The 25,546-nt window shown below is 42.0% G+C and overlaps 2 protein-coding genes across 2 annotated transcripts in view; both read left to right on the top strand.

Annotated features, from left to right (window-relative positions):
- LOC125887308 (mucin-2-like) overlaps window positions 1–9,114 on the top strand; it is a 26,362-nt gene extending 17,248 nt beyond the window's left edge. Inside the window, exons 30-32 of the mRNA XM_049574007.1 lie at window positions 4,527–5,773; window positions 7,277–8,957; window positions 9,073–9,114. Coding sequence (XP_049429964.1) covers window positions 4,527–5,773; window positions 7,277–8,957; window positions 9,073–9,114 — 2,970 coding nt within the window. The remainder of the gene's footprint in view (window positions 1–4,526; window positions 5,774–7,276; window positions 8,958–9,072) is intronic.
- Window positions 8,982–25,546, top strand: LOC125886851 (intestinal mucin-like protein). The gene is made up of 19 exons (XM_049573195.1): window positions 8,982–9,825; window positions 10,717–10,955; window positions 14,645–14,816; window positions 14,962–15,206; window positions 15,311–15,494; window positions 15,655–15,850; window positions 15,948–16,126; window positions 16,232–16,301; window positions 17,489–17,628; window positions 17,716–17,747; window positions 17,836–17,998; window positions 21,274–21,378; window positions 21,868–21,908; window positions 22,102–22,224; window positions 22,971–23,072; window positions 23,454–23,582; window positions 24,074–24,113; window positions 24,333–24,459; window positions 24,598–25,546. The coding sequence occupies exons 1-19, from the start codon at window positions 9,804–9,806 to the stop codon at window positions 24,764–24,766; spliced, it is 2,478 nt and encodes an 825-aa protein (XP_049429152.1). The 5' UTR covers window positions 8,982–9,803; the 3' UTR covers window positions 24,767–25,546.

Below are 25,546 nucleotides of genomic sequence, written 5' to 3'. Positions count from 1 at the left end.
CCTTCTATATGTCATAACTATGAAATACGAGTGAGATGTTGCATTAACAAGTGTGAGCCTACAACTACACCCACAGCGCCAGAAAAAACCACTACAACAACCACAGTCACAGAAGAACCCACCACAAGAACCACAATCACAGAAAAAACCACCACCACAGCCACAGAAAAACCCACCACAACAACCATAATCACTGAAAAACCCACCACCACAACCACAGAAAAGCCCAGTACTACTGCTGCAACAACCACAGAGAAACCCACCACAACAACCACAATCACAGAAAAACCTACCACAACAACCACAATAACTAAAAAACCCACCACAACAGCCACAGAAAAGCCCACCACCACAACCACAATCACAGAAAAACCCACCACAACCACAGAAAAGCCCAGTACTACTGCTGCAACAACCACAGAAAAACCCACCACAACTACCACAGAGAAACCCACCACCACAGTCACAGAAGGACCCACTACAATAACCACAGTGACAGAAAAATCTACAACAGCCACCAGCACAGAAAAACCCACCACAACAACCACAGAAAAGCCCACCACCACAACCACAATCACAGAAAAACCCACCACAACCACAGAAAAGCCCAGTACTACTGCTGCAACAACCACAGAAAAACCCACCACAACAACCACAGAAAAACCCACCACAACAACCACAGTAATTTCGAGTACTACTGCAACAACTACAGAAACACCTACCACTGACTGCTATGTTTGTAAGTGGTCAGGTTGGAATGACAATAATTACCCCAGCTTTACCCCAGGTGGTGGTGGAGAGTATGAAAGCATTAAAAATATTACTGAAATGGATGTGAGTGCTTGCAGTCAACCTCTGGAGATAGAATGTCGAGCAAGGCAGTACCCTAACACAGCCCTAAGTGATCTAGGTCAAACCGTAACATGCAGCCCAACAGATGGACTAATTTGTAATAATAATGACCAAAGCTTTCCTTCTATATGTCATAACTATGAAATACGAGTGAGATGTTGCATTAACAGGTGTGAGCCTACAACTACACCCACAACGCCAGAAAAAACCACTACAACAACCACAGTCACAGAAGAACCCACCACAAGAACCACAATCACAGAAAAAACCACCACAACAACCACAGAAAAGCCCACCACAACAACCATAATCACTGAAAAACCCACCACCACAACCACAATCACAGAAAAACCCACCACAACCACAGAAAAGCCCAGTACTACTGCTGCAACAACCACAGAAAAACCAACCACAGTAACTAAAAAACCCACCACAACAACCATAATCACTGAAAAACCCACCACAACAACCACAGAAAGGTCCACAACAGCAGCAACGACAGAGAAGACAACAACCACTGCAGTTGTCACAAATACACTAGCTACAACATCAAAATCAACAGGATCCGTAGTTCAGCCTACAACTACAGCTGCCACAGAGAAAACCACAACAGCTACAGAAAAGCCCAGCACCAAAGCTGCTACAACCACTGAAAAACCAACAGTGACAGAAAAGTCAACAACCACCGGCACAGAAAAACCCACCACAGCCACAGAAAAGCCCAGTACTACTGCTGCAACAACCACAGAGAAACCCACCACAACAACCACAATCACAGAAAAACCCACCACAACCACACAAAAGCCCAGTACTACTGCTGCAACAACCACAGAGAAACCCACCACAACAACCACAATTACAGAAAAACCCACCACAACAACCACAATAACTAAAAAACCCACCACAACAGCCACAGAAAAGCCCACCACCACAACCAGAATCACAGAAAAACCCACCACAACAACCACAGAGAAACCCACCACCACAGTCACAGAAGGACCCACTACAATAACCACAGTGACAGAAAAATCTACAACAGCCACCAGCACAGAAAAACCCACCACAACAGCCACAGAAAAGCCCACCACCACAAGCATAATCACAGAAAAACCCACCACAACCACAGAAAAGCCCAGTACTACTGCTGCAACAACCACAGAGAAACCCACCACAACAACCACAATTACAGAAAAACCCACCACAACAACCACAATAACTAAAAAACCCACCACAACAGCCACAGAAAAGCCCACCACCACAACCACAATCACAGAAAAACCCACCACAACCACAGAAAAGCCCAGTACTACTGCTGCAACAACCACAGAGAAACCCACCACAACAACCACAGAGAAACCCACCACCACAGTCACAGAAGGACCCACTACAATAACCACAGTGACAGAAAAATCTACAACAGCCACCAGCACAGAAAACCCACCACAACAGCCACAGAAAAGCCCACCACCACAATCACAGAAAAACCCACCACAACCACAGAAAAGCCCAGTACTACTGCTGCAACAACCACAGAAAAACCCACCACCACAGCCACAGAGAAACCAACCACAGCAACCACAATCACAGAAAAACCCACCACAACCACAGAAAAGCCCAGTACTACTGCTGCAACAACCACAGAGAAACCCACCACCACAGCCACAGAAAAACCCACCACAACAACCACAGAGAAACCAACCACAGCAACCACAATCACAGAAAAACCCACCACAACCACAGAAAAGCCCAGTACTACTGCTGCAACAACCACAGAGAAACCCACCACCACAGCCACAGAAAAACCCACCACAACAACCACAATAACTAAAAAACCCACCACAACAACCACCAGCACAGAAAAACCCACCACAACCACAGAAAAGCCCAGTACTACTGCTGCAACAACCACAGAGAAACCCACCACAACAACCACAATCACAGAAAAACCTACCACAACAACCACAATAACTAAAAAACCCACCACAACCACAGAAAAGCCCAGTACTACTGCTGCAACAACCACAGAGAAACCCACCACCACAGCCACAGAGAAACCCACCACAACAACCACCAGCACAGAAAAACCCACCACAACCACAGAAAAGCCCAGTACTACTGCTGCAACAACCACAGAGAAACCCACCACAACAACCACAATCACAGAAAAACCTACCACAACAACCACAATAACTAAAAAACCCACCACAACAGCCACAGAAAAGCCCACCACCCCAACCACAATCACAGAAAAACCCACCACAACCACACAAAAGCCCAGTACTACTGCTGCAACAACCACAGAGAAACCCACCACAACAGCCACAGTCACAGACAAAACCACTACAACAACCACAATAACTAAAAACCCACCACAGTCACTGAAAAGCCCACCACCACAACCACAATCACAGAGAAACCCACCACAACCACAGAAAAGCCCAGTACTACTGCTGCAACAACCACAGAGAAACCCACCACAACAACCACAATCACAGAAAAACCCACCACAACCACACAAAAGCCCAGTACTACTGCTGCGAGAAACCAACCAGAACAACAACAATTACAGAAAAAACCAACTCTACAACCACAATATCTAAAAAACCCACCACAACAGCCAAAGAAAAGACCACCACCACAACCAGAATCACAGAAAAACCCACCACAACAACCACAGGAAAAGACCCCCACCACAACAGAAACACAAGGACCCACTACAATAACCACAGTGACAGAAAAATCTACAACAGCCACCAGCACAGAAAAACCCACCACAACAGCCACAGAAAAGCCCACCACCACAAGCATAATCACAGAAAAACCCACCACAACCACAGAAAAGCCCAGTACTACTGCTGCAACAACCACAGAGAAACCCACCACAACAACCACAATTACAGAAAAACCCACCACAACAACCACAATAACTAAAAAACCCACCACAACAGCCACAGAAAAGCCCACCACCACAACCACAATCACAGAAAAACCACCACAACCACAGAAAAGCCCAGTACTACTGCTGCAACAACCACAGAGAAACCCACCACAACAACCACAGAGAAACCAACCACCACAGTCACAGAAGGACCCACTAACCACAGTGACAGAAAAATCTACAACAGCCACCAGCACAGAAAAACCCACCACAACAGCCACAGAAAAGCCCACCACCACAACCACAATCACAGAAAAACCCACCACAACCACAGAAAAGCCCAGTACTACTGCTGCAACAACCACAGAAAAACCCACCACCACAGCCACAGAGAAACCAACCACAGCAACCACAATCACAGAAAAACCCACCACAACCACAGAAAAGCCCAGTACTACTGCTGCAACAACCACAGAGAAACCCACCACCACAGTCCAGAAACCCACCACAACAACCACAGAGAAACCACCACAGCAAGCCACAATCACAGAAAAACCCACCACAACCACAGAAAAGGCCCAGTACTACTGCTGCAACAACCAGAGAAACCCACCACCACAGCCACAGAAAACCCACCACAACAAGCCACAGACTAAAACCCACCACACAACCACCAGCACAGAAAACCCACCACAACCACAGAAAGGCCCAGTACACAACCACAGAAAAGCCCAGTACTACTGCTGCAACAACCACAGAGAAACCCACCACCACAGCCACAGAGAAACCCACCACAACAACCACAATAACTAAAAAACCCACCACAACAACCACCAGCACAGAAAAACCCACCACAACCACAGAAAAGCCCAGTACTACTGCTGCAACAACCACAGAGAAACCCACCACAACAACCACAATCACAGAAAAACCTACCACAACAACCACAATAACTAAAAAACCCACCACAACAGCCACAGAAAAGCCCACCACCCCAACCACAATCACAGAAAAACCCACCACAACCACACAAAAGCCCAGTACTACTGCTGCAACAACCACAGAGAAACCCACCACAACAACCACAATCACAGAAAAACCCACTACAACAACCACAATAACTAAAAAACCCACCACAACAGCCACAGAAAAGCCCACCACCACAACCACAATCACAGAGAAACCCACCACAACCACAGAAAAGCCCAGTACTACTGCTGCAACAACCACAGAGAAACCCACCACAACAACCACAGAGAAACCCACCACAACAACCACAGAGAAACCCACCACCACAGTCACAGAAGGACCCACTACAATAACCACAGTGACAGAAAAATCTACAACAGCCACCAGCACAGAAAAACCCACCACAACAGCCACAGAAAAGCCCACCACCACAACCACAATCACAGAAAAACCCACCACAACCACAGAAAAGCCCAGTACTACTGCTGCAACAACCACAGAGAAACCCACCACAACAACCACAATAACTAAAAAACCCACCACAACAGCCACAGAAAAGCCCACCACCACAACCACAATCACAGAGAAACCCACCACAACCACAGAAAAGCCCAGTACTACTGCTGCAACAACCACAGAGAAACCCACCACCACAGTCACAGAAGGACCCACCACAATAACCACAGTGACAGAAAAATCTACAACAGCCACCAGCACAGAAAAACCCACCACAACAGCCACAGAAAAGCCCACCACCACAACCACAATCACAGAAAAACCCACCACAACCACAGAAAAGCCCAGTACTACTGCTGCAACAACCACAGAAAAACCCACCACCACAGCCACAGAGAAACCAACCACAGCAACCACAATCACAGAAAAACCCACCACAACCACAGAAAAGCCCAGTACTACTGCTGCAACAACCACAGAGAAACCCACCACAACAACCACAATTACAGAAAAACCCACCACAACAACCACAATAACTAAAAAACCCACCACAACAGCCACAGAAAAGCCCACCACCACAACCACACACCCATACAAACCCACCACAACCACAGAAAAGCCCAGTACTACTGCTGCAACAACCACAGAGAAACCCACCACAACAACCACAGAGAAACCCACCACCACAGTCACAGAAGGACCCACTACAATAACCACAGTGACAGAAAAATCTACAACAGCCACCAGCACAGACACACCCACCAACAGCCACAGAAAAGCCCACCACCACAACCACAATCACAGAAAAACCCACCACAACCACAGAAAAGCCCAGTACTACTGCTGCAACAACCACAGAAAAACCCACCACCACAGCCACAGAGAAACCAACCACAGCAACTACAATCACAGAAAAACCCACCACAACCACAGAAAAGCCCAGTACTACTGCTGCAACAACCACAGAGAAACCCACCACCACAGCCACAGAAAAACCCACCACAACAACCACAATAACTAAAAAACCCACCACAACAACCACCAGCACAGAAAAACCCACCACAACCACAGAAAAGCCCAGTACTACTGCTGCAACAACCACAGAGAAACCCACCACAACAACCACAGAGAAACCCACCACCACAGTCACAGAAGGACCCACTACAATAACCACAGTGACAGAAAAATCTACAACAGCCACCAGCACAGAAAAACCCACCACAACAGCCACAGAAAAGCCCACCACCACAACCACAATCACAGAAAAACCCACCACAACCACAGAAAAGCCCAGTACTACTGCTGCAACAACCACAGAAAAACCCACCACCACAGCCACAGAGAAACCAACCACAGCAACTACAATCACAGAAACCACAACCACAGAAAAGCCCAGTACTACTGCTGCAACAACCACAGAGAAACCCACCACCACAGCCACAGAAAAACCCACCACAACAACCACAATAACTAAAAAACCCACCACAACAACCACCAGCACAGAAAAACCCACCACAACCACAGAAAAGCCCAGTACTACTGCTGCAACAACCACAGAGAAACCCACCACAACAACCACAGAGAAACCCACCACCACAGTCACAGAAGGACCCACTACAATAACCACAGTGACAGAAAAATCTACAACAGCCACCAGCACAGAAAAACCCACCACAACAGCCACAGAAAAGCCCACCACCACAACCACAATCACAGAAAAACCCACCACAACCACAGAAAAGCCCAGTACTACTGCTGCAACAACCACAGAAAAACCCACCACCACAGCCACAGAAAAACCCACCACAACAACCACAATAACTAAAAAACCCACCACAGCAACTACAATCACAGAAAAACCCACCACAACCACAGAAAAGCCCAGTACTACTGCTGCAACAACCACAGAGAAACCCACCACCACAGCCACAGAAAAACCCACCACAACAACCACAATAACTAAAAAACCCACCACAACAACCACCAGCACAGAAAAACCCACCACAACCACAGAAAAGCCCAGCACTACTGCTGCAACAACCACAGAAAAACCAACCACAGTAACTAAAAAACCCACCACAACAACCATAATCACTGAAAAACCCACCACAACAACCACAGAAAGGTCCACAACAGCAGCAACGACAGAGAAGACAACAACCACTGCAGTTGTCACAAATACACTAGCTACAACATCAAAATCAACAGGATCCGTAGTTCAGCCTACAACACAGCTGCCACAGAGAAAACCACAACAGCTACAGAAAAGCCCAGCACCAAAGCTGCTACAACCACTGAAAAACCAACAGTGACAGAAAAGTCAACAACCACCGGCACAGAAAAACCCACCACAGCCACAGAAAAGCCCAGTACTACTGCTGCAACAACCACAGAGAAACCCACCACAACAACCACAATCACAGAAAAACCCACCACAACCACAGAAAAGCCCAGTACTACTGCTGCAACAACCACAGAGAAACCCACCACAACAACCACAATCACAGAAAAACCCACCACAACCACAGAAAAGCCCAGTACTACTGCTGCAACAACCACAGAGAAACCCACCACAACAACCACAATTACAGAAAAACCCACCACAACAACCACAATAACTAAAAAACCCACCACAACAGCCACAGAAAAGCCCACCACCACAACCACAATCACAGAAAAACCCACCACAACCACAGAAAAGCCCAGTACTACTGCTGCAACAACCACAGAGAAACCCACCACAACAACCACAGAGAAACCCACCACCACAGTCACAGAAGGACCCACTACAATAACCACAGTGACAGAAAAATCTACAACAGCCACCAGCACAGAAAAACCCACCACAACAGCCACAGAAAAGCCCACCACCACAACCACAATCACAGAAAAACCCCCCACTACCACAGAAAAGTCCAGTACTACTGCTGCAACAACCACAGAAAAACCCACCACCACAGCCACAGAGAAACCAACCACAGTAACTAAAAAACCCACCACAACAACCATAATCACTGAAAAACCCACCACAACAACCACAGAAAGGTCCACAACAGCAGCAACGACAGAGAAGACAACAACCACTGCAGTTGTCACAAATACACTAGCTACAACATCAAAATCAACAGGATCCGTAGTTCAGCCTACAACTACAGCTGCCACAGAGAAAACCACAACAGCTACAGAAAAGCCCAGCACCAAAGCTGCTACAACCACTGAAAAACCAACAGTGACAGAAAAGTCAACAACCACCGGCACAGAAAAACCCACCACAGCCACAGAAAAGCCCAGTACTACTGCTGCAACAACCACAGAGAAACCCACCACAACAACCACAATCACAGAAAAACCCACCACAACCACAGAAAAGCCCAGTACTACTGCTGCAACAACCACAGAGAAACCCACCACAACAACCACAATTACAGAAAAACCCACCACAACAACCACAATAACTAAAAAACCCACCACAGCAGCCACAGAAAAGCCCACCACCACAACCACAATCACAGAAAAACCCACCACAACAACCACAGAGAAACCCACCACCACAGTCACAGAAGGACCCACTACAATAACCACAGTGACAGAAAAATCTACAACAGCCACCAGCACAGAAAAACCCACCACAACAGCCACAGAAAAGCCCACCACCACAAGCATAATCACAGAAAAACCCACCACAACCACAGAAAAGCCCAGTACTACTGCTGCAACAACCACAGAGAAACCCACCACAACAACCACAATTACAGAAAAACCCACCACAACAACCACAATAACTTCAAAAACCACCACAACAGCCACAGACAAGCCCACCACAACAACCACAATCACAGAAAAACCCACCACAACCACAGAAAAGCCCAGTACTACTGCTGCAACAACCACAGAGAAACCCACCACCACAACCACAGAGAAACCCACCACCACAGTCACAGAAGGACCCACTACAATAACCACAGTGACAGAAAAATCTACAACAGCCACCAGCACAGAAAAACCCACCACAACAGCCACAGAAAAGCCCACCACCACAACCACAATCACAGAAAAACCCACCACAACCACAGAAAAGCCCAGTACTACTGCTGCAACAACCACAGAAAAACCCACCACCACAGCCACAGAGAAACCAACCACAGCAACCACAATCACAGAAAAACCCACCACAACCACAGAAAAGTCCAGTACTACTGCTGCAACAACCACAGAGAAACCCACCACCACAGCCACAGAAAAACCCACCACAACAACCACAGAGAAACCAACCACAGCAACCACAATCACAGAAAAACCCACCACAACCACAGAAAAGCCCAGTACTACTGCTGCAACAACCACAGAGAAACCCACCACCACAGCCACAGAAAAACCCACCACAACAACCACAATAACTAAAAAACCCACCACAACAACCACCAGCACAGAAAAACCCACCACAACCACAGAAAAGCCCAGTACTACTGCTGCAACAACCACAGAAAAACCAACCACAGTAACTAAAAAACCCACCACAACAACCATAATCACTGAAAAACCCACCACAACAACAACCACAGAGAAATCCACTGTTGAAACTACTGCTTCACCTTCAACTGTTCAGTCTTCAACACCAGGCAGAACAACTTCATGCCACTGCACGTACATGGATAGTGTTTTTCCTCCTGGTAAGCAATTGGCTATTGCCACCAATTCTTGTTAAGATATAATTATTAATGCTGTGGTCAGGATTACAACTGTCATTACAATGCAACCCAGCACATCTGATCACAAAAGGCTGCCTAATCTTTAAAGTGTTTGAGCACTGAGCACTGAGATCTTTTATCATTAGATCTGTTGTCATTATCCACATTGATAGTTTGTGCGCATTCCCTCTAGATTATGGTTAAAAAAAAAAACTAACCAAAATGTGGTCAAGTTGTTGTGCGTATCAGCAGTACATGCACCTCATTTTTCTGTTAATGGAATGTTTTTAACATCTGTCAATAGTAGCGACTCTTCCTGTTTGGTCGCCCTTCATGGCGCCTACACAGTGGAGGGATAAGTGGGCACAAATGCAAAGTTTGACAGTTGGATCTGTATTAATAACGGAACTATGTATGATATTGTAGAGTAAATTTAGATTTATGCCTTACATAGACTTTACATTTAACTGTCCATTTATAAAACATTAAATGGTAAAAAGAACTTTGTTTTTTTAAAGCGCCTTTATAGTCTTTTGACCACTTTTACGCTGCAGGCAGTCATACAGTGGTGGCCAAGGCTACCATACACAGTACCACCTGCATCAGTTAAACATTAACACTCAATCACACTCACTAGGAGCAAATTGAGGTTCAGTATCTTGCCTATGGATACTTCAACATGAATCAAACCATCAAACTCCAGATAAGTGATCAATCCGCTGTGTCTCCTGAGCCACGGCAGCCCCATTAATGTACTTAAATTTGTATTCACAAAAGTTGCATTGTAAAGCTAACTGTAGCCCTGATACACAATTTGTTTTCTCACATCTTCAGCCATTTTGATCTCACTGCCTTGGTTTCATTCTCATACAGGTAGCCTCATATATCATAAGTCTGATAGAGAAGGCTGGTGTTTCACTGCATATTGCAATTTGACATGCGGTGTTGAAATGTCTCATGGACCATGTGGCTCTACTACTCCACCAACCCCTACCACCATCACAACAAGTTCTAGTACTACAAAACAAATTACTTCAACAACTGCCCACACAATCCCAGTGTCCACCGGCAAGCCTTTAAAAGACTGTTCATATCTCAAGCCACCTAGAGAGGTATGTAAATTTATTTATTTATGTAAACAAGGAACAAATCATCTTGAAATATATATATATATATATATATATATATATATATACAGTGGTGTGAAAAAGTGTTTGCCCCCTTCCTGATTTCTTACTTTTTTGCATGTTTTCCGCACTTAAATGTTTCAGATCAAACAAATTTAAACATTAGTCAAAGATAACACAAGTAAACACAAAATGCAGTTTTTAAATGAAGGGTTTTATTAATGAGGAAGAAAAAAATCCAAAGCTACATGGCCCTGTGTGAAAAAGTGTTTGCCCCCTAAACCTAATAACTGGTTGGGCCACCCTTAGCAGCAATCAAGTGTTTGCGATAACTTGCAATGAGTCTTTTACAACGCTGTAGAGGAATTTTGGCCCACTCATCTTTGCAGAATTGCTGTAATTCAGCCACATTGGAGGGTTTTCGAGCATGAACCGCCTTTTTAAGGTCATGCCACAGCATCTCAATAGGATTCAGGTCAGGATTTTGACTAGGCCACTCCAAAGTCTTCATTTTGTTTTTCTTCAGCCATTCAGAGGTGGACTTGCTGGTGTGTTTTGGATCATTGTCCTGCTGTAGAACCCAAGTTCACTTCAGCTTGAGGTCACAAACAGATGGCCGGACATTCTCCTTCAGGATTTTTTGGTAGACAGCAGAATTCATGCTTCCATTTATCACAGCAAGTCTTCCAGGTCCTGAAGCAGCAAAACAGTCCCAGACCATCACACTGCCACCACCATATTTTACTGTTGGTATGATGTTCTTTTTCTGAAATGCGGGGTTACTTTTACGCCAGATGTAATGGGACACAGACCTTCCAAAAAGTTCAACTTTTGTCTCGTCAGTCCACAGAATATTTTCCCAAAAGTCTTGGGGATCATCAAGATGTTTTCTGGCAAAAATGAGATGAGCCTTAATGTTCTTTTTGCTTAGCAGTGGTTTTCGTCTTGGAACTCTGCCATGCAGGCCATTTTTGCCCAGTCTCTTTCTTATGGTGGAGTCATGAACACTGACCTTAACTGAGGCAAGTGATGCCTGCAGTTCTTTAGATGTTGTTGTGGGGTCTTTTGTCACCTCTTGGATGAGTCGTCGCTGCGCTCTTGGGGTAATTTTGGTCAGCCGGCCACTCCTGGGAAAGTTCACCACTGTTCCGTGTTTTCGCCATTTGTGGATAATGGCTCTCACTGTGGTTCGCACTGTGGTCCCAAAGCTTTAGAAATGGCTTTATAACCTTTTCCAGACTGATAGACTTCAATTACTTTTTTTCTCATTTGTTCCTGAATTTCTTTGGATCTCGGCATAATGTCTGTAGCTTTTGAGGATCTTTTGGTCTACTTCACTTTGTCAGGTAGGTCCTATTTAAGTGATTTCTAGATTGGGAACAGGTGTGGCTACAGAAATTGAACTCAGGTGTGATCAACCACAGTTATGTTTTAACAGGAGCTGGGGGGCAAACACTTTTTCACACAGGGCCATGTAGCTTTGGATTTTTTTCTTCCTCATTAATAAAACCCTTCATTTAAACTGCATTTTGTGTTTACTTGTGTTATCTTTGACTAATGTTTAAATTTGTTTGATGATCTGAAACATTTAAGTGTGGAAAACATACAAAAAAGTAAGAAATCAGGAAGGGGGCAAACACTTTTTCACATTGTAGATTCTCACTGAAGGCATCAAAACTATGAATGAACACATGTGGAGTTATGTACTTAACAAAAAAAGGTGAAATAACTGAAAACATGTTTTATATTCTAGTTTCTTCAAAATAGCCACCCTTTGCTCTGATTACTGCTTTGCACACTCTTGGCATTCTCTCCATGAGCTTCAAGAGGTAGTCACCTGAAATGGTTTTCCAACAGTCTTGAAGGAGTTCCCAGAGGTGTTTAGCACTTGTTGGCCCCTTTGCCTTCACTCTGCGGTCCAGCTCACCCCAAACCATCTCGATTGGGTTCAGGTCCGGTGACTGTGGAGGCCAGGTCATCTGCCGCAGCACTCCATCACTCTCCTTCTTGGTCAAATAGCCCTTACACAGCCTGGAGGTGTGTTTGGGGTCATTGTCCTGTTGAAAAATAAATGATCGTCCAACTAAACGCAAAGCGGATGGGATGGCATGTCGCTGCAGGATGCTGTGGTAGCCATGCTGGTTCAGTGTGCCTTCAATTTTGAATAAATCCCCAACAGTGTCACCAGCAAAACACCCCCACACCATCACACCTCCTCCTCCATGCTTCACAGTGGGAACCAGGCATGTGGAATCCATCCGTTCACCTTTTCTGCGTCTCACAAAGACACGGCGGTTGGAACCAAAGATCTCAAATTTGGACTCATCAGACCAAAGCACAGATTTCCACTGGTCTAATGTCCATTCCTTGTGTTTCTTGGCCCAAACAAATCTCTTCTGCTTGTTGCCTCTCCTTAGCAGTGGTTTCCTAGCAGCTATTTGACCATGAAGGCCTGAGTCGCGCAGTCTCCTCTTAACAGTTGTTCTAGAGATGGGTCTGCTGCTAGAACTCTGTGTGGCATTCATCTGGTCTCTGATCTGAGCTGCTGTTAACTTGTGATTTCTGAGGCTGGTGACTCGGATGAACTTATCCTCAGAAGCAGAGGTGACTCTTGGTCTTCCTTTCCTGGGTCGGTCCTCATGTGTGCCAGTTTTGTTGTAGCGCTTGATGGTTTTTGCGACTCCACTTGGGGACACATTTAAAGTTTTTGCAATTTTCTGGACTGACTGACCTTCATTTCTTAAAGTAATGATGGCCACTCGTTTTTCTTTAGTTAGCTGATATATATATATATATATATATATATATATATATATATATATATATATATATATATTTTTATTTTTTTTTTTAAATCTGTCATTATGTACTGGCTCCAAAATTCAAAACTACATAAGTTTTTTCTTATACGGCTGGAGCCTATCCCAGCTGACATTGGGTGAGAGGCAGGGTACACCCTGGACAGGTCGCCAGACTATCACAGAGCTGACACATAGAGACAGACAACCATGTATGCTCACATTCACACCTACGGGCAAATTAAAGTCACCTAACCTTGACTGTGGGAAAAAGCCAGAGAACCCAGAGAAAATCCATGCTGACATGAGGCGAACATGCAAATAACTCCACACAGAAGGGCCCCTGCTAGACGGTGGGTTTGAACCCAGAATCCTCATGCTTTGAGGCAACAGTGCAAACCACTAACCTTGTTTAATTCAGTTTTATTTTTTCTTTTAAGGGTCCCCAGTAGCCTAATCAAACGGAGGCTATTCTTCCTGGAGTCTTTCACACATCACATTAACAGACAACATAAAAACACATTCAAACACACCATAAGACCAACTCACAATGTACAAATTAACAAAACAAGGTATTATTATATTAACAAAGTAAACAGCTTCATGAATAAAATAGTTTAAATTATGTCACATTGCTGAGTGCCTCGTATGTAGCTAAAGGACATCTGCAAATAAATCCAGCATAATTATTAAAGAATTTCAAGCCATTATTGCTATTGATAATAACACCTGTGCGTGTCGCTTATTTCATAACCATTGATCTATGTAAAATAATCTTGTTTTGTGAATTATATAAATGTGTGCTGTGTGCAACCAAAATGCAATACTTAATTTACTGATATTAGATTACTAACAGTACTACCTTGTCCTTTACAGCACGGTGATACCTGGAAGTCAAGCAACTGCACCACATCAACATGTGAGAATGGAAAAGTAGTAACAGAACATGTGCCATGTAAAGAATCGACCATGCCCGTATGTGAAAATAGGCAACAACCAGTCAGGGTTTACGATGAAGGAGGCTGCTGTTTCCACTATGAATGCAGATGTAAGTTTAAATTTAAGCCTTTTAAAATTTAAAATGCCAAATTCAAATTCACATCTTTAAACTGCTACACTACAAAACAAACCTGCAATATATACAGCTGTTCTTTGATTTGACACTCGATAAAATCTCAAAATAACATTTGCAGGTATTTGCGGCGGCTGGGGAGATCCTCATTATTTGACATTTGATGGCCAGTATTACAGCTTCCAGAAAAACTGCACATATGTCCTGGTCAAAGAGATCATTCCTCGGCACAATTTTAAGATTCTTATCAACAACGAAAACTGTGATGCCTCTGGAACTGTGACCTGTGCTAAATCCTTGATCGTGTATTACAAAAACCATGAAGTTATTCTTACACAGGATAGAATATTCGGGACCGTGAACATGGTGAATTTTGCCTTAACAAAGTTTCTTTACTAATTATTTTACTTGAATATACAGTGATGATGATGAAAAAATGTTTCACCTAACTAATGTTGCAATCTTTTCAGGTGTTTATTAACGGCACACAGGTAATTCCAACCTACACCAATGATGACTTCATCATAACAAGTTCAGGAATTGAGCTGCGTTTGAGAATCCCGGAAATTGAAGCAGTTGTGCAGTTCAAAGGGCTTTTATTCTCTGTGGAATTGCCGTTTTCCCTTTTCCACAACAACACAGAGGGACAGTGTGGTAAGCAGTTAGAATCGACTGGTTGGACAGAAAATGATGGGCTGTGTGATGTTCACAGATGAAAACACAAATTAGTGCTAGATTTAATATTAAAGTGTCAATGGATGTACCTTATGTGGTAACACATGGGTTGTAATCTGTTAATATTTACTTTCACAAGGTACCTGTGACAATAAGAGAAAAAATGACTGCAGATTACCAAACGGCCAGATAGATCCCTCATGCTCTCATATGGGACAGTGGCAAGTACCAGATAAGGATAAGCCATATTGTGAAAAACCACCTTCTCCAACACCGATACCTACACCTACACCCCGACCCTGCAAAGCTGCTAACTGTGAAATTTTGATGAGCGAGTAAGAATTTACGGAAAAAATGTTATCACAATATATCAGTTTATATTGGAGTATCACTCTGATTAACATCCTACTTTCTTTTTATTTGTACACTAAGTGTGTTTAAGGAATGCCACAAAAAAGTCCATCCACAACCGTTTTATGAAGCCTGCAGATTTGATGTTTGCCACATGGAAAATTCCACCTTCGGTTGTTCCAGTATGGAGGCATACGCCTTGCAGTGTGCTGAATCATCTGTCTGCATAACCTGGAGGAATGCTACAAACGGAGAGTGCGGTAGGAGGGTTTAGTTGTAGTAGAAAGCTAACATTGTTATTTTGAGATGTTCCGATTATCTTTTTTCATTATAGCGATTTTTAAATCCATTTTCTCTTGTTGTAGAATATAAATGTCCAGAAAATACAGTCTACAAGGCTTGTCAGCAAAATATTGAACGAACTTGCAGCGCAAGGTAATTGTTCAGTTCTGTTACAAATATCATGAATCAAATGTTTTGAGCAGTTTATAATTTAACAAGACTCGTGACTCTTTCACACATTGTTTGGTCCTGACTCTTGGACTTTTCACTTTAATGCCAAACAAAATTAGAGCTTTGACACCCTCCCTGAACCATGGTTAGAGCCAAGCAGCTGAACTTTGATCCCACAAAAAGAGGTGGTCTTGATCAGCATCAGCAATTGGTTTGTTTTTGGTGTGAAAATATTTTTGGATGGTTCAGACTACAGGAAGTTTTAGCAGAGTACTATTAAGTTGCATGTTTAAGTTTTAAGACTGGTGTAGTGTGTGTGTGTGTGTGTGTGTGTGTGTGTGTGTGTGTGTGTGTGTGTGTGTGTGTGTGTGGTTTAGCAACAGAGAGAGTGACGACGGCTACGCTCATCATACATAGGTGTTAGCGATCAGAGTAGAGGAGAAATTAGCAGTAAAGTTGTCAAGTTGTGGTAAATGTATGGCGTAGGTTTCAGTTTGTTCACAAACTACACAACATAATAAAATGAGCCACTGTGGCATATGGAGAGGAGTAGACAACTTTATAAAGAGTCAGCTGAAAAATATCTCATGAAAACTCAGACACGTTTTAGTTATTTTCCGAGAGGATAAGAGAGAGGATACAAGACGACAGGAGAGCCCGTCTACAAACCAATCAATGTCAAGTATATGGGAACACAGCTTATGTAGGTGATGAAGCTTGGACATAGGTATGTCATGTGTAGTTATTAAGTGTGCATACATAATTGCAATGTGAAACCAAAACTAACCAGTTAAAATGTATAAAAATGGAACAAAAATGTAAAACTGGTTCGGAATTTCAGGTGTGAAAAAGCCCCCAGAGTCATGAAAGTTTGTACCAAATGGCACTGTAAACCACCAAATAGTTTTGAGACAATCCACTTAAAACAGCAAATATCAACTGTTTTGTGGATTCATCCTCTGAGGACCATGAATACCTGTACAAATTTCATGGCAATCAAACAAATAGTTGTTGAAATGTTTCAGTCTGGACCAACAGTGCTATTTCTAGAGCCATGCTGCTACTGGGCAAACCCCCCCTCAAAACAATCGATACTTTGTGTTTTCACTGCATTATACATTAATAATTCTCTCTGAAATAATTTCATCATCAATTGTCTCCATATTTAGATACAATGAGTTGTACGCACAACAATGCCTAGAAAAAAATGGCGACCAAAACGAAGCTTGCAATGGCCTCACGGAGGGATGTTACTGCCCAGAGGGGATGATTCTTTTCAGTCCAAAGTCTGATCATTGCGTCTCCACCTGTAAGAGCTTTTTCTGATGTAAAGAAATATCTTATTCTTTGTGAATGACTTAATGTTCAAACAAACTAATTGTTTTTATTGTTTTAGGTTGCACCGGACCTGATGGACAACCTAAACAGGTAAATACTACAATATATAACTAGTTAACATTATTCACAAAGAATTTGTTGCTGTTACGACACAAACTTTGTTCCATCTCTCAAACAGCCTGGTGAGACTTGGCGGAGTGGCTGTCAGCAGTGTACTTGTGATGAGGACACTGTTCTGTGTAAGCCTGTCACATGCCCCACTCAAAAACCAGTAACCTGTACTGAGGAGGGTGAGGTGCTGGTGAATCGCACAGTGGACTGCTGTGAGAGAATGACCTGTGGTGAGTGATTCCAAGTGCCACATCTGCTGACAAAATGTGTTACACTCTAATCTTTAAAAAAACAACAACGATGATTTAAATACCAGTTTTCCTCAGCTTTTGAAAAAAGTTGGATAATATCTTCCTTCCTTGTTTGTGTAATATCAAAATTAAGAGAAAATATACTCAGATGCCGCCAGTTTAGTAGGTCCTCCTTGCTTAAATGCCCAACATTCCTAAAAGAAATGCTAAAAAACTGAGCTAACACTTTATTTGGATGGTCCATCAACAGATAGCTTATAGAGTGTATTTGTAACATTTACAGCTCATTAGTTGAGATTCAGCAGTTTAAACGTTCAACTTTATTTTGTAGATCAGGGTTCATAGATTTGCAGAAAGGTTTTGAAACTAGCAAAACAGTTTTCCAGGCCTGGAAAGAACAGAATGTTTTGAAATGTTTTCAATGTTGTCTGTTTTTTTAAAAATATGTTCATAAAAATTCTAAAACATTTTTAACATTTCACAAAATACATAATACTCTATAATCTACTGCCGCACTGTTTGACTTTTGAAACGTCATTAGTACCACATGATTCACATAGACCAGACCAGCGTTGTCATCTGGTGTTCCATTTGGTGGAAAGACTCAAGCTATCACATGAGGAGAAAAACAAGAAAATACCAAAAAGCTGTAGCCAGTTAAACAAGGCTTTCACACTGAGATTTAAGACTATGCGAATATTCACTGAGTGTGATAAATCACTAAATGATGCTGGTGACAGCTACTACTGACGGACAGCTAACGTTAGCCTGAGTGGGAGGCTGCAGCAGTACAGTCATTCAGTATAGCAGCATCAAACTGTCGTCTCCAACTGAATCTCAGCCAATAGATCAAAAAGTTGGCTTTTAAGAGGTTGATTATTTACAGACAACACACAGCCCAACAATACCTGGTGATTCAGTCCATTTATATTTTTGGATTGAATCACAGGTATTGTGATCCAGATATCTTTACATGAAATATCCACCCTCTGTTTTGGGTCAGTGATCCACTGAGATGGGGGAGGACTGGAGGGACATGACTGTGATTAGCATTATTTTATTAAGAAGTGTCCGTAAAAAGAACTTGTTTAACAAGTAATAAATACATAACAACTTGTCATGATTACAATCCCAATACACATCAAATTGCATTGACATCGACAGCATGTTTGGTTTTCTGTAGGTATGTACTGAACATTCAGTAACCGAATATACTCAGCCGAATATTGCAAAAAAAAAAAAAACACATTCGGTATTCGGTGGAATAAGTGAAAAGCAAGGCCGAATAATAGTGGCATGTTTGATGACGCAGTCAAACAGCGTGCGGTGACAGAGTAAAATGTCGGCAGTGTGGCGATATTTCAAAGTGTTGGAGAGTGATAGAAGAAAAGTGGTTTGCAAAGAATGCAATACTGAACTATCTAGAGTAGTGTTGCAGGGTATACTGGTACCAACGGTAGACCGCGGTACTAAAACACCACCGTACATATGATAGCCTACCATAATGTTGGAGTACCGTAGTACTACGGTACCTCAGGTACCACTACTGTGAGATAAGTTAAAAGTCCAGTCGCAAGAGGCTGAGTGTCCATGCGCCGTCCAATAACGGTGCGCACTGGCCACCTGGCACTCGCTATGCCGCTGCGGCCATAGTGCTCCGTGGCACAAGATAACGGCTTACCGGCGACGGAGAAGGCTCCAGGTCTAATAATTTCCTCTTCTTGGTGTCATGGCTGCCTAAAAGTACCTGAATAGCCATGCCGTAGCAGCACACAGGTATGTGTCGTGTCAGAGGAGAAACGAGCCGTTCACATATCTCTCTTTGTGGCAGGTAACGGCCCACAAACCTCACCGCACTTCAGGGACTGTTCTTTATTTATCAGAGGAGGAGGGTGGCTGGTTGATTTTTATTTTATTTATTTTGACCCCATGTTAATCACTTATTGATGCTGTTTTTGAAGTATAAATAAGTCAATAAGTAATTTACTCCATTGAAATATCATTTTTGTATTAGGCCTATAGAAGAGTGATTTATCTTTTTATAAATGACAAAAGCCACATCTGCCTATTTTTTGCTGTGGTATCGTGATACTACTCAGAACCGTGATACTTTCACTGGTATCATACCGTGGGTCCCAATTTTGGTACCGTGACAACACTAATCTGGAGGGGGTTCATCTGCAAAAACTAATGAAAAACTATACAACGGTATTCTGTATATGGTATTTGGCCAAGTGTTTAATTTTATTCGGCTTCGGCCACAAATTTTCATTTTGGTGCATCCCTAGTTTCCTGTCCCCCAAAAATTGGCATGGTCTTGACATCTTGCAACGTGATCATATGTGCGGGTCTGGTCTACTGGAAATTGGCACATGCAGCTGCAGAGGTGGAAATGGCTTACAAGCATGTAAAGTTAGCAAGCGCTAGTAGTTGGCTTTTCCGTAAATGCCTACAAAGTGCATTTTTAATAATCTATGGCTGTATTACTATATAAGCCTTCCCATTTTTGCCTAGATAAAGTCATTGAAATAAATGAAAATATTATAGAAAAGTCTGGAAAAGTTTTGTAAATTTATTGGTAAAAATGTGTGGGAACCTTGGTCGATGTTTAATATATTATCTATAGAATATATGTGGCGATTCATTAATGTACCTTCGTATTCTCAGAGTAATTTAGTTGAACTTGACTCAACCTATGCAGCTTTGGTTGAGTAATGGTTCAAGTTGAACAAAATTTTTATGAGAATATATAGGTATGTTTGATTGGCACATGTACTCTATAGCTAAAAATGTTTAACATCTGCAGGCAAAGTATAACAGTTGCATCTCAACTAAAAAGCTGTTGAAATGTTACAAATACTCTATAAACCATCTGTAGACGCACCATTCAAATAAAGTGTTTCCTTAATGGGTGTTTCTGTCATTCAGCCTACTGAGAGTGATATAAACAGTCTATATCTGAAATTACTCGATAAGAAAGCACTTTGAATATGTGAGTAATTCAGTTAAAAATAGTGTTTATTCAGTTACTTAATAATTATTGTAAGTTATGTAACAATTAATCTGCTATTTTTCAGGAAAACCTCTCATAATTTAAGTTATTTTGGGACAGCAGTCTGTATTATAAAACGTACATCAGGATGGAAGCAGTTTCATTTCATCATTTCAAAATGTTTGTTACTGTTCTGGTTATCTTGGTGTAATTTTCTGTTCTACTCACAAACCCTTCAAATGTCTTACCTTACAACCAACAGAATGTGATAGGAGCCGCTGTTTGTTGCCACAACAGAAGTGCAAACCAGGATTTCAGTTGGAGATCCACATCTCAAATGACACTTGCTGTCCATCTTCCCGGTGTGGTAAGCTGTGGATATAAGTTTCAGTTCCATTTACTGTTAGTTTGTGAAAGACTTAAAGGTCCAGTGTGGAGGATTTAGCGTAATATATTAGCAGAAATTGAGTATTATGTAAAAAGTATGCTTTAATTAATGTTTTTACTGGTTTAAATTGCTGGGTCTGTTAATTTTGGGGAGGAAGACACCTTCGCGGAAAATTCAACGCCCTCCTGAAAGTCTGGATCAGGACTAGGGTGAGCACACATAAGCAAGCACTAGGCTAGCAGCCTGTCTGGGACGAGCTGAACAGCGTCAGAGAAACACTGATTCGTAACATGAAACCACTTTATTCAATGTTTTTTTTCCCCAGTTTTAATCAGAGACCTGTTTCAGCTGGTTGCAATCTGTAATCCTCACCACTAGATGCCACTAAATCCATCTAAATCTTACACACTGCTCCTTTAAAACAAAACTCAGCCTTCAAGGTAATCTTTATTAACATTTTTTTTCTAGTACCCAAGGGTGTCTGTGTCTTCAATGATACTGAATACAAGGTAAGGAATAATACACTGTATGTATTTTTAAGATATATACCTGATTGTTCAAGTGCTACTAAAACTCTGTTGTCTTTAAATTTAGTACACTATAAATTAAGTATAATCTAAATAGTATTTAAGTTCATTATAGCTCACCATTCTTCTGCATTTACATTTGTTTTGCTGACCTTTATATATTATACATTTGCAGCCCGGTATGAACTTCTCCAAAAGCCCATGTGAAACATGCTACTGTACTGAAAATGAGGATCCCAGCAGCAAGTTGAACGACCAACAATGTTTTGTGAAGCAGTGTGTAGAATATTGCACAGAGGTATGTTTGCATGTCTTTTAAAAGCATTGCAGTTTTGATGATTTCAAGCCAGTCAAGGTATATATTTTACACAAAAACTTTTAACGTGACAGTGCATGCAAAATCTAGGGTCACTCACTCAAATGCTTCACTTTCAGAATTTTAGTGTGTGAATTTATTATTGATGATAGGTTTGAAGATGTCAGTGTTGGGAATGCAGTCAGGTGATGACTCATGATACCATTGCTTAAAAAGTTAAGTAGTATCGAGTCATGCAAAAGTTTTCGTTTTACTTATTCAGGGTTTCAGACATTTGTGTCTGAGATTTCTGCAGCCAACCAAAAACAATGAAGGTGAATGTAAATTGTGTTTGTGGTGTTTCTATTGAAGAAATTGTCCACTGTTGATGGTCTAAACTGTAGATGATCCAGAGTAGCAGGGACATAAGTTGTCAATGATAATGATGTTACTCTTAAATCTTTTCAACAAAAGACGTTAGTGTTTTGAGCTTCACAAACTAAAACTGCATTCACCCGAGTTTGGGTGGCTGCAGAAATCTCAGGGATGGATATCTCAAACCTTTGCACATCCAAATGGCTAGAAACCACTTTGGGATAAGTAGGAGAAAGGGTTTTTTTGTACTTTAGATGACACTGTCCTTATGAGAGAAAGCAATATGTAAATTCTACTAATTATGTATATATATATATATATTTAATTAATTTAGGTTGCAGGACCATATTGATATGTGCTTTTCTTTTCAACAGGGCTATGTGTATGAAAACATACCTGAACACTGTTGTGGAAAATGTAAACAGACGAGCTGTGTCATGCAGCACCCAAGCTTCCCTTCTCCGATAGTTATTAAAGTAAGTACAGCGTAATGGAAACACATGGGAGTGTGAAGCAACATCCTATTCTGTGAACGAGTACCAGGATTATGTGAGGTCAAGGTTAAGGGTGATGAAATGTAGGGTAGAAGCATCAAAGCTTGATAAATGAACAAATACCAATGCTGTTCCCACCTCACACCCAAATGTGACCAGCCAACCTTTCAGTAAAGGTGGCAGTGATGGGTGCTGTAAGAATCACCTGTTATAAACCTTAGGGTTGAGTGGTAGACAACGTCCAGTGATTTTAGTGTAGAGGCAGCCGCTTTTCTGAATATAACATCCTCATAATCCAAAACAGACAAATTGAATAGTCTGTTTTGTTCATGTTCACTAATCGACCTCTTCTATACCTGACAGCCTTCTGAGTCTTGGTCACCACCAGATGATAACTGTACCAACTATGAATGCCTCAAGGTGAAGGATGACTTCATAACCAAGGAAAGACAAGAAATATGTCCTCCATTTGACCCAAAGAACTGCGTTCCTGTGAGTGTGATCTCATAATTTCTCTTTCCTGGTAGCTAGCGTTTTTGTTAATAACTGAACTGATGCTGGCTTATTTTACAGTGCACTTTTTATCCAATCTGTACGATATGAGGTCAGTTCTACTGTTTCTGCCAATGCATTGTACAGCATGCACATAACATGCCTCATATTAGGCTTTTGATACAGGCCTTGTCTACACATATACAGACATTTGTGAAAACATACATTACACTATTTATACACACAAACAGTGTTTTAGATCATTAAAACTGAGATTTTTTTTAAGCACACCTTTCCAATTTTTATTTTTTATTTTTTTGCCTTTCCTCTTTTAACCACCCTCACATGGCTCCTTTACACACACACAGGAACCCAACACAGACTGCTCTGCACTGCAAAAGTACCAGTAATATAAGTGACTCAAGTGTAACTCGATATCCATTACTGTCGTCTCTCTGCATATTTTACAATCCATATTGTCTTTATCACAGGGAACTGAACAAACGGACAAGAATGGTTGTTGCAAAACTTGTAAGTATGAGTCCTTAAAATGTATTCAGATTACACAATTTCACTGTCATCCTCTGTTACTCTTAACTTGCCTGCTGTTGAGAAATGTAGGGATGCAGCTAAAATCTATTATTTTGATTAATTACATCTGGTTGATCAAAACCTATATTGCTGCATAAAAACAGAGCCAAAACTTGTACTGTTGGAGCAAGATGAAAAAGTTATTCCTGTCATTCACAGGTACTTCTATCAAAGCCCCCTGTGAATTGACCAGGAACACCACCTACCTGCAGGCAAATAACTGCAGGTCAGCTGAGAAGGTGGAAATCACAGCCTGTGCAGGATCCTGCGGAGCATCCTCATCAATGTGAGATTTGTGACAAACCAATTTCTCAATCATGCCAAAACCACCTGTTCAGTTTTCATGTGAAGTCATAAGATCATTGTTAATGTTGAACAACAGGCGACTGACACCGATCCTGTCCGAAACTGTCTCTTCTCACAGGTACTCTGCGGAGTCCAACCGTATGATGCATTCATGCTCCTGCTGTCGAGAGATGGCCACTAGTAAGAGGGAAGTGGAGTTGACCTGCAGTGACGGCAGCAAGATAAAGCACTCCTACGTTTCAGTTGACAAGTGTGGTTGCCAAATCACTGAATGTGTGAACGAGTAAACATTTTGCTTGACAACACTGAACTTAATTAAAGGGAAAATCTAACTAATATACTTTTATTAACTCTAACAATTCCTCTCCAAAAACTATTAGAGTCAAGACTCGATATGTAAAGAAGACACACACCTCTCTGTTTCCAGCAGTCCCCAAAAAGGGCAAATAAGTTAAACCTTTTAAACAGCAGACATGTTGTGGTCTGAAATTTCTACACCTCTGGAAACTGTCTACTTGTGCTCTTAAACTTGTCATCACTTTCTCATTTATTGTCAGGGCAGCAGGTCCACATAGTGCCCTGTGATGACAGCACATATTAGTGTCCTGGTGTCTCTTTTAGCTTTTGAAGAGGATGTTCCTTTATACAAACTGTACGATGGGGTGTTTTCAGTCTTAGAGGGGGTTTCTCTTCAGTTTCTGCAAATGACTTGACAGATAGGACACAGTGGCCTCAAATATAACAACACATCAGAGTCATTTTTTCAGTCTCTTGGGCAAAGGATTACGTTTGTGGGGGAATGGAAAGATTAATAACATGGATTTAAATTTTAAATGAGTGTTGGTCATTATTTCTAACAGCACCATCCACACAGATGATCTCACAACTACTCAAACTTCTGCAGATCTGTCATTAAAACTCTCAAGTTTACTGACAATCGTATGTCCTTGTTCTCGTTTTTATTTCTCAGCTGTTTTTTATGTGGCTTTGTCTTGAGGTATTTGCATGATGCACTGTCAGTAGCAAGGAGAATCTCTGTTTCAAATAAAAAATATATTGCACAATCA

The sequence above is a fragment of the Epinephelus fuscoguttatus genome, linkage group LG4 (genome assembly GCF_011397635.1).
Source record: "Epinephelus fuscoguttatus linkage group LG4, E.fuscoguttatus.final_Chr_v1".
Lineage (NCBI taxonomy): Eukaryota > Metazoa > Chordata > Actinopteri > Perciformes > Serranidae > Epinephelus > Epinephelus fuscoguttatus.
Note: the sequence above shows the minus strand (reverse complement) of the source record. Positions and strands in the feature narration are given on the sequence as shown.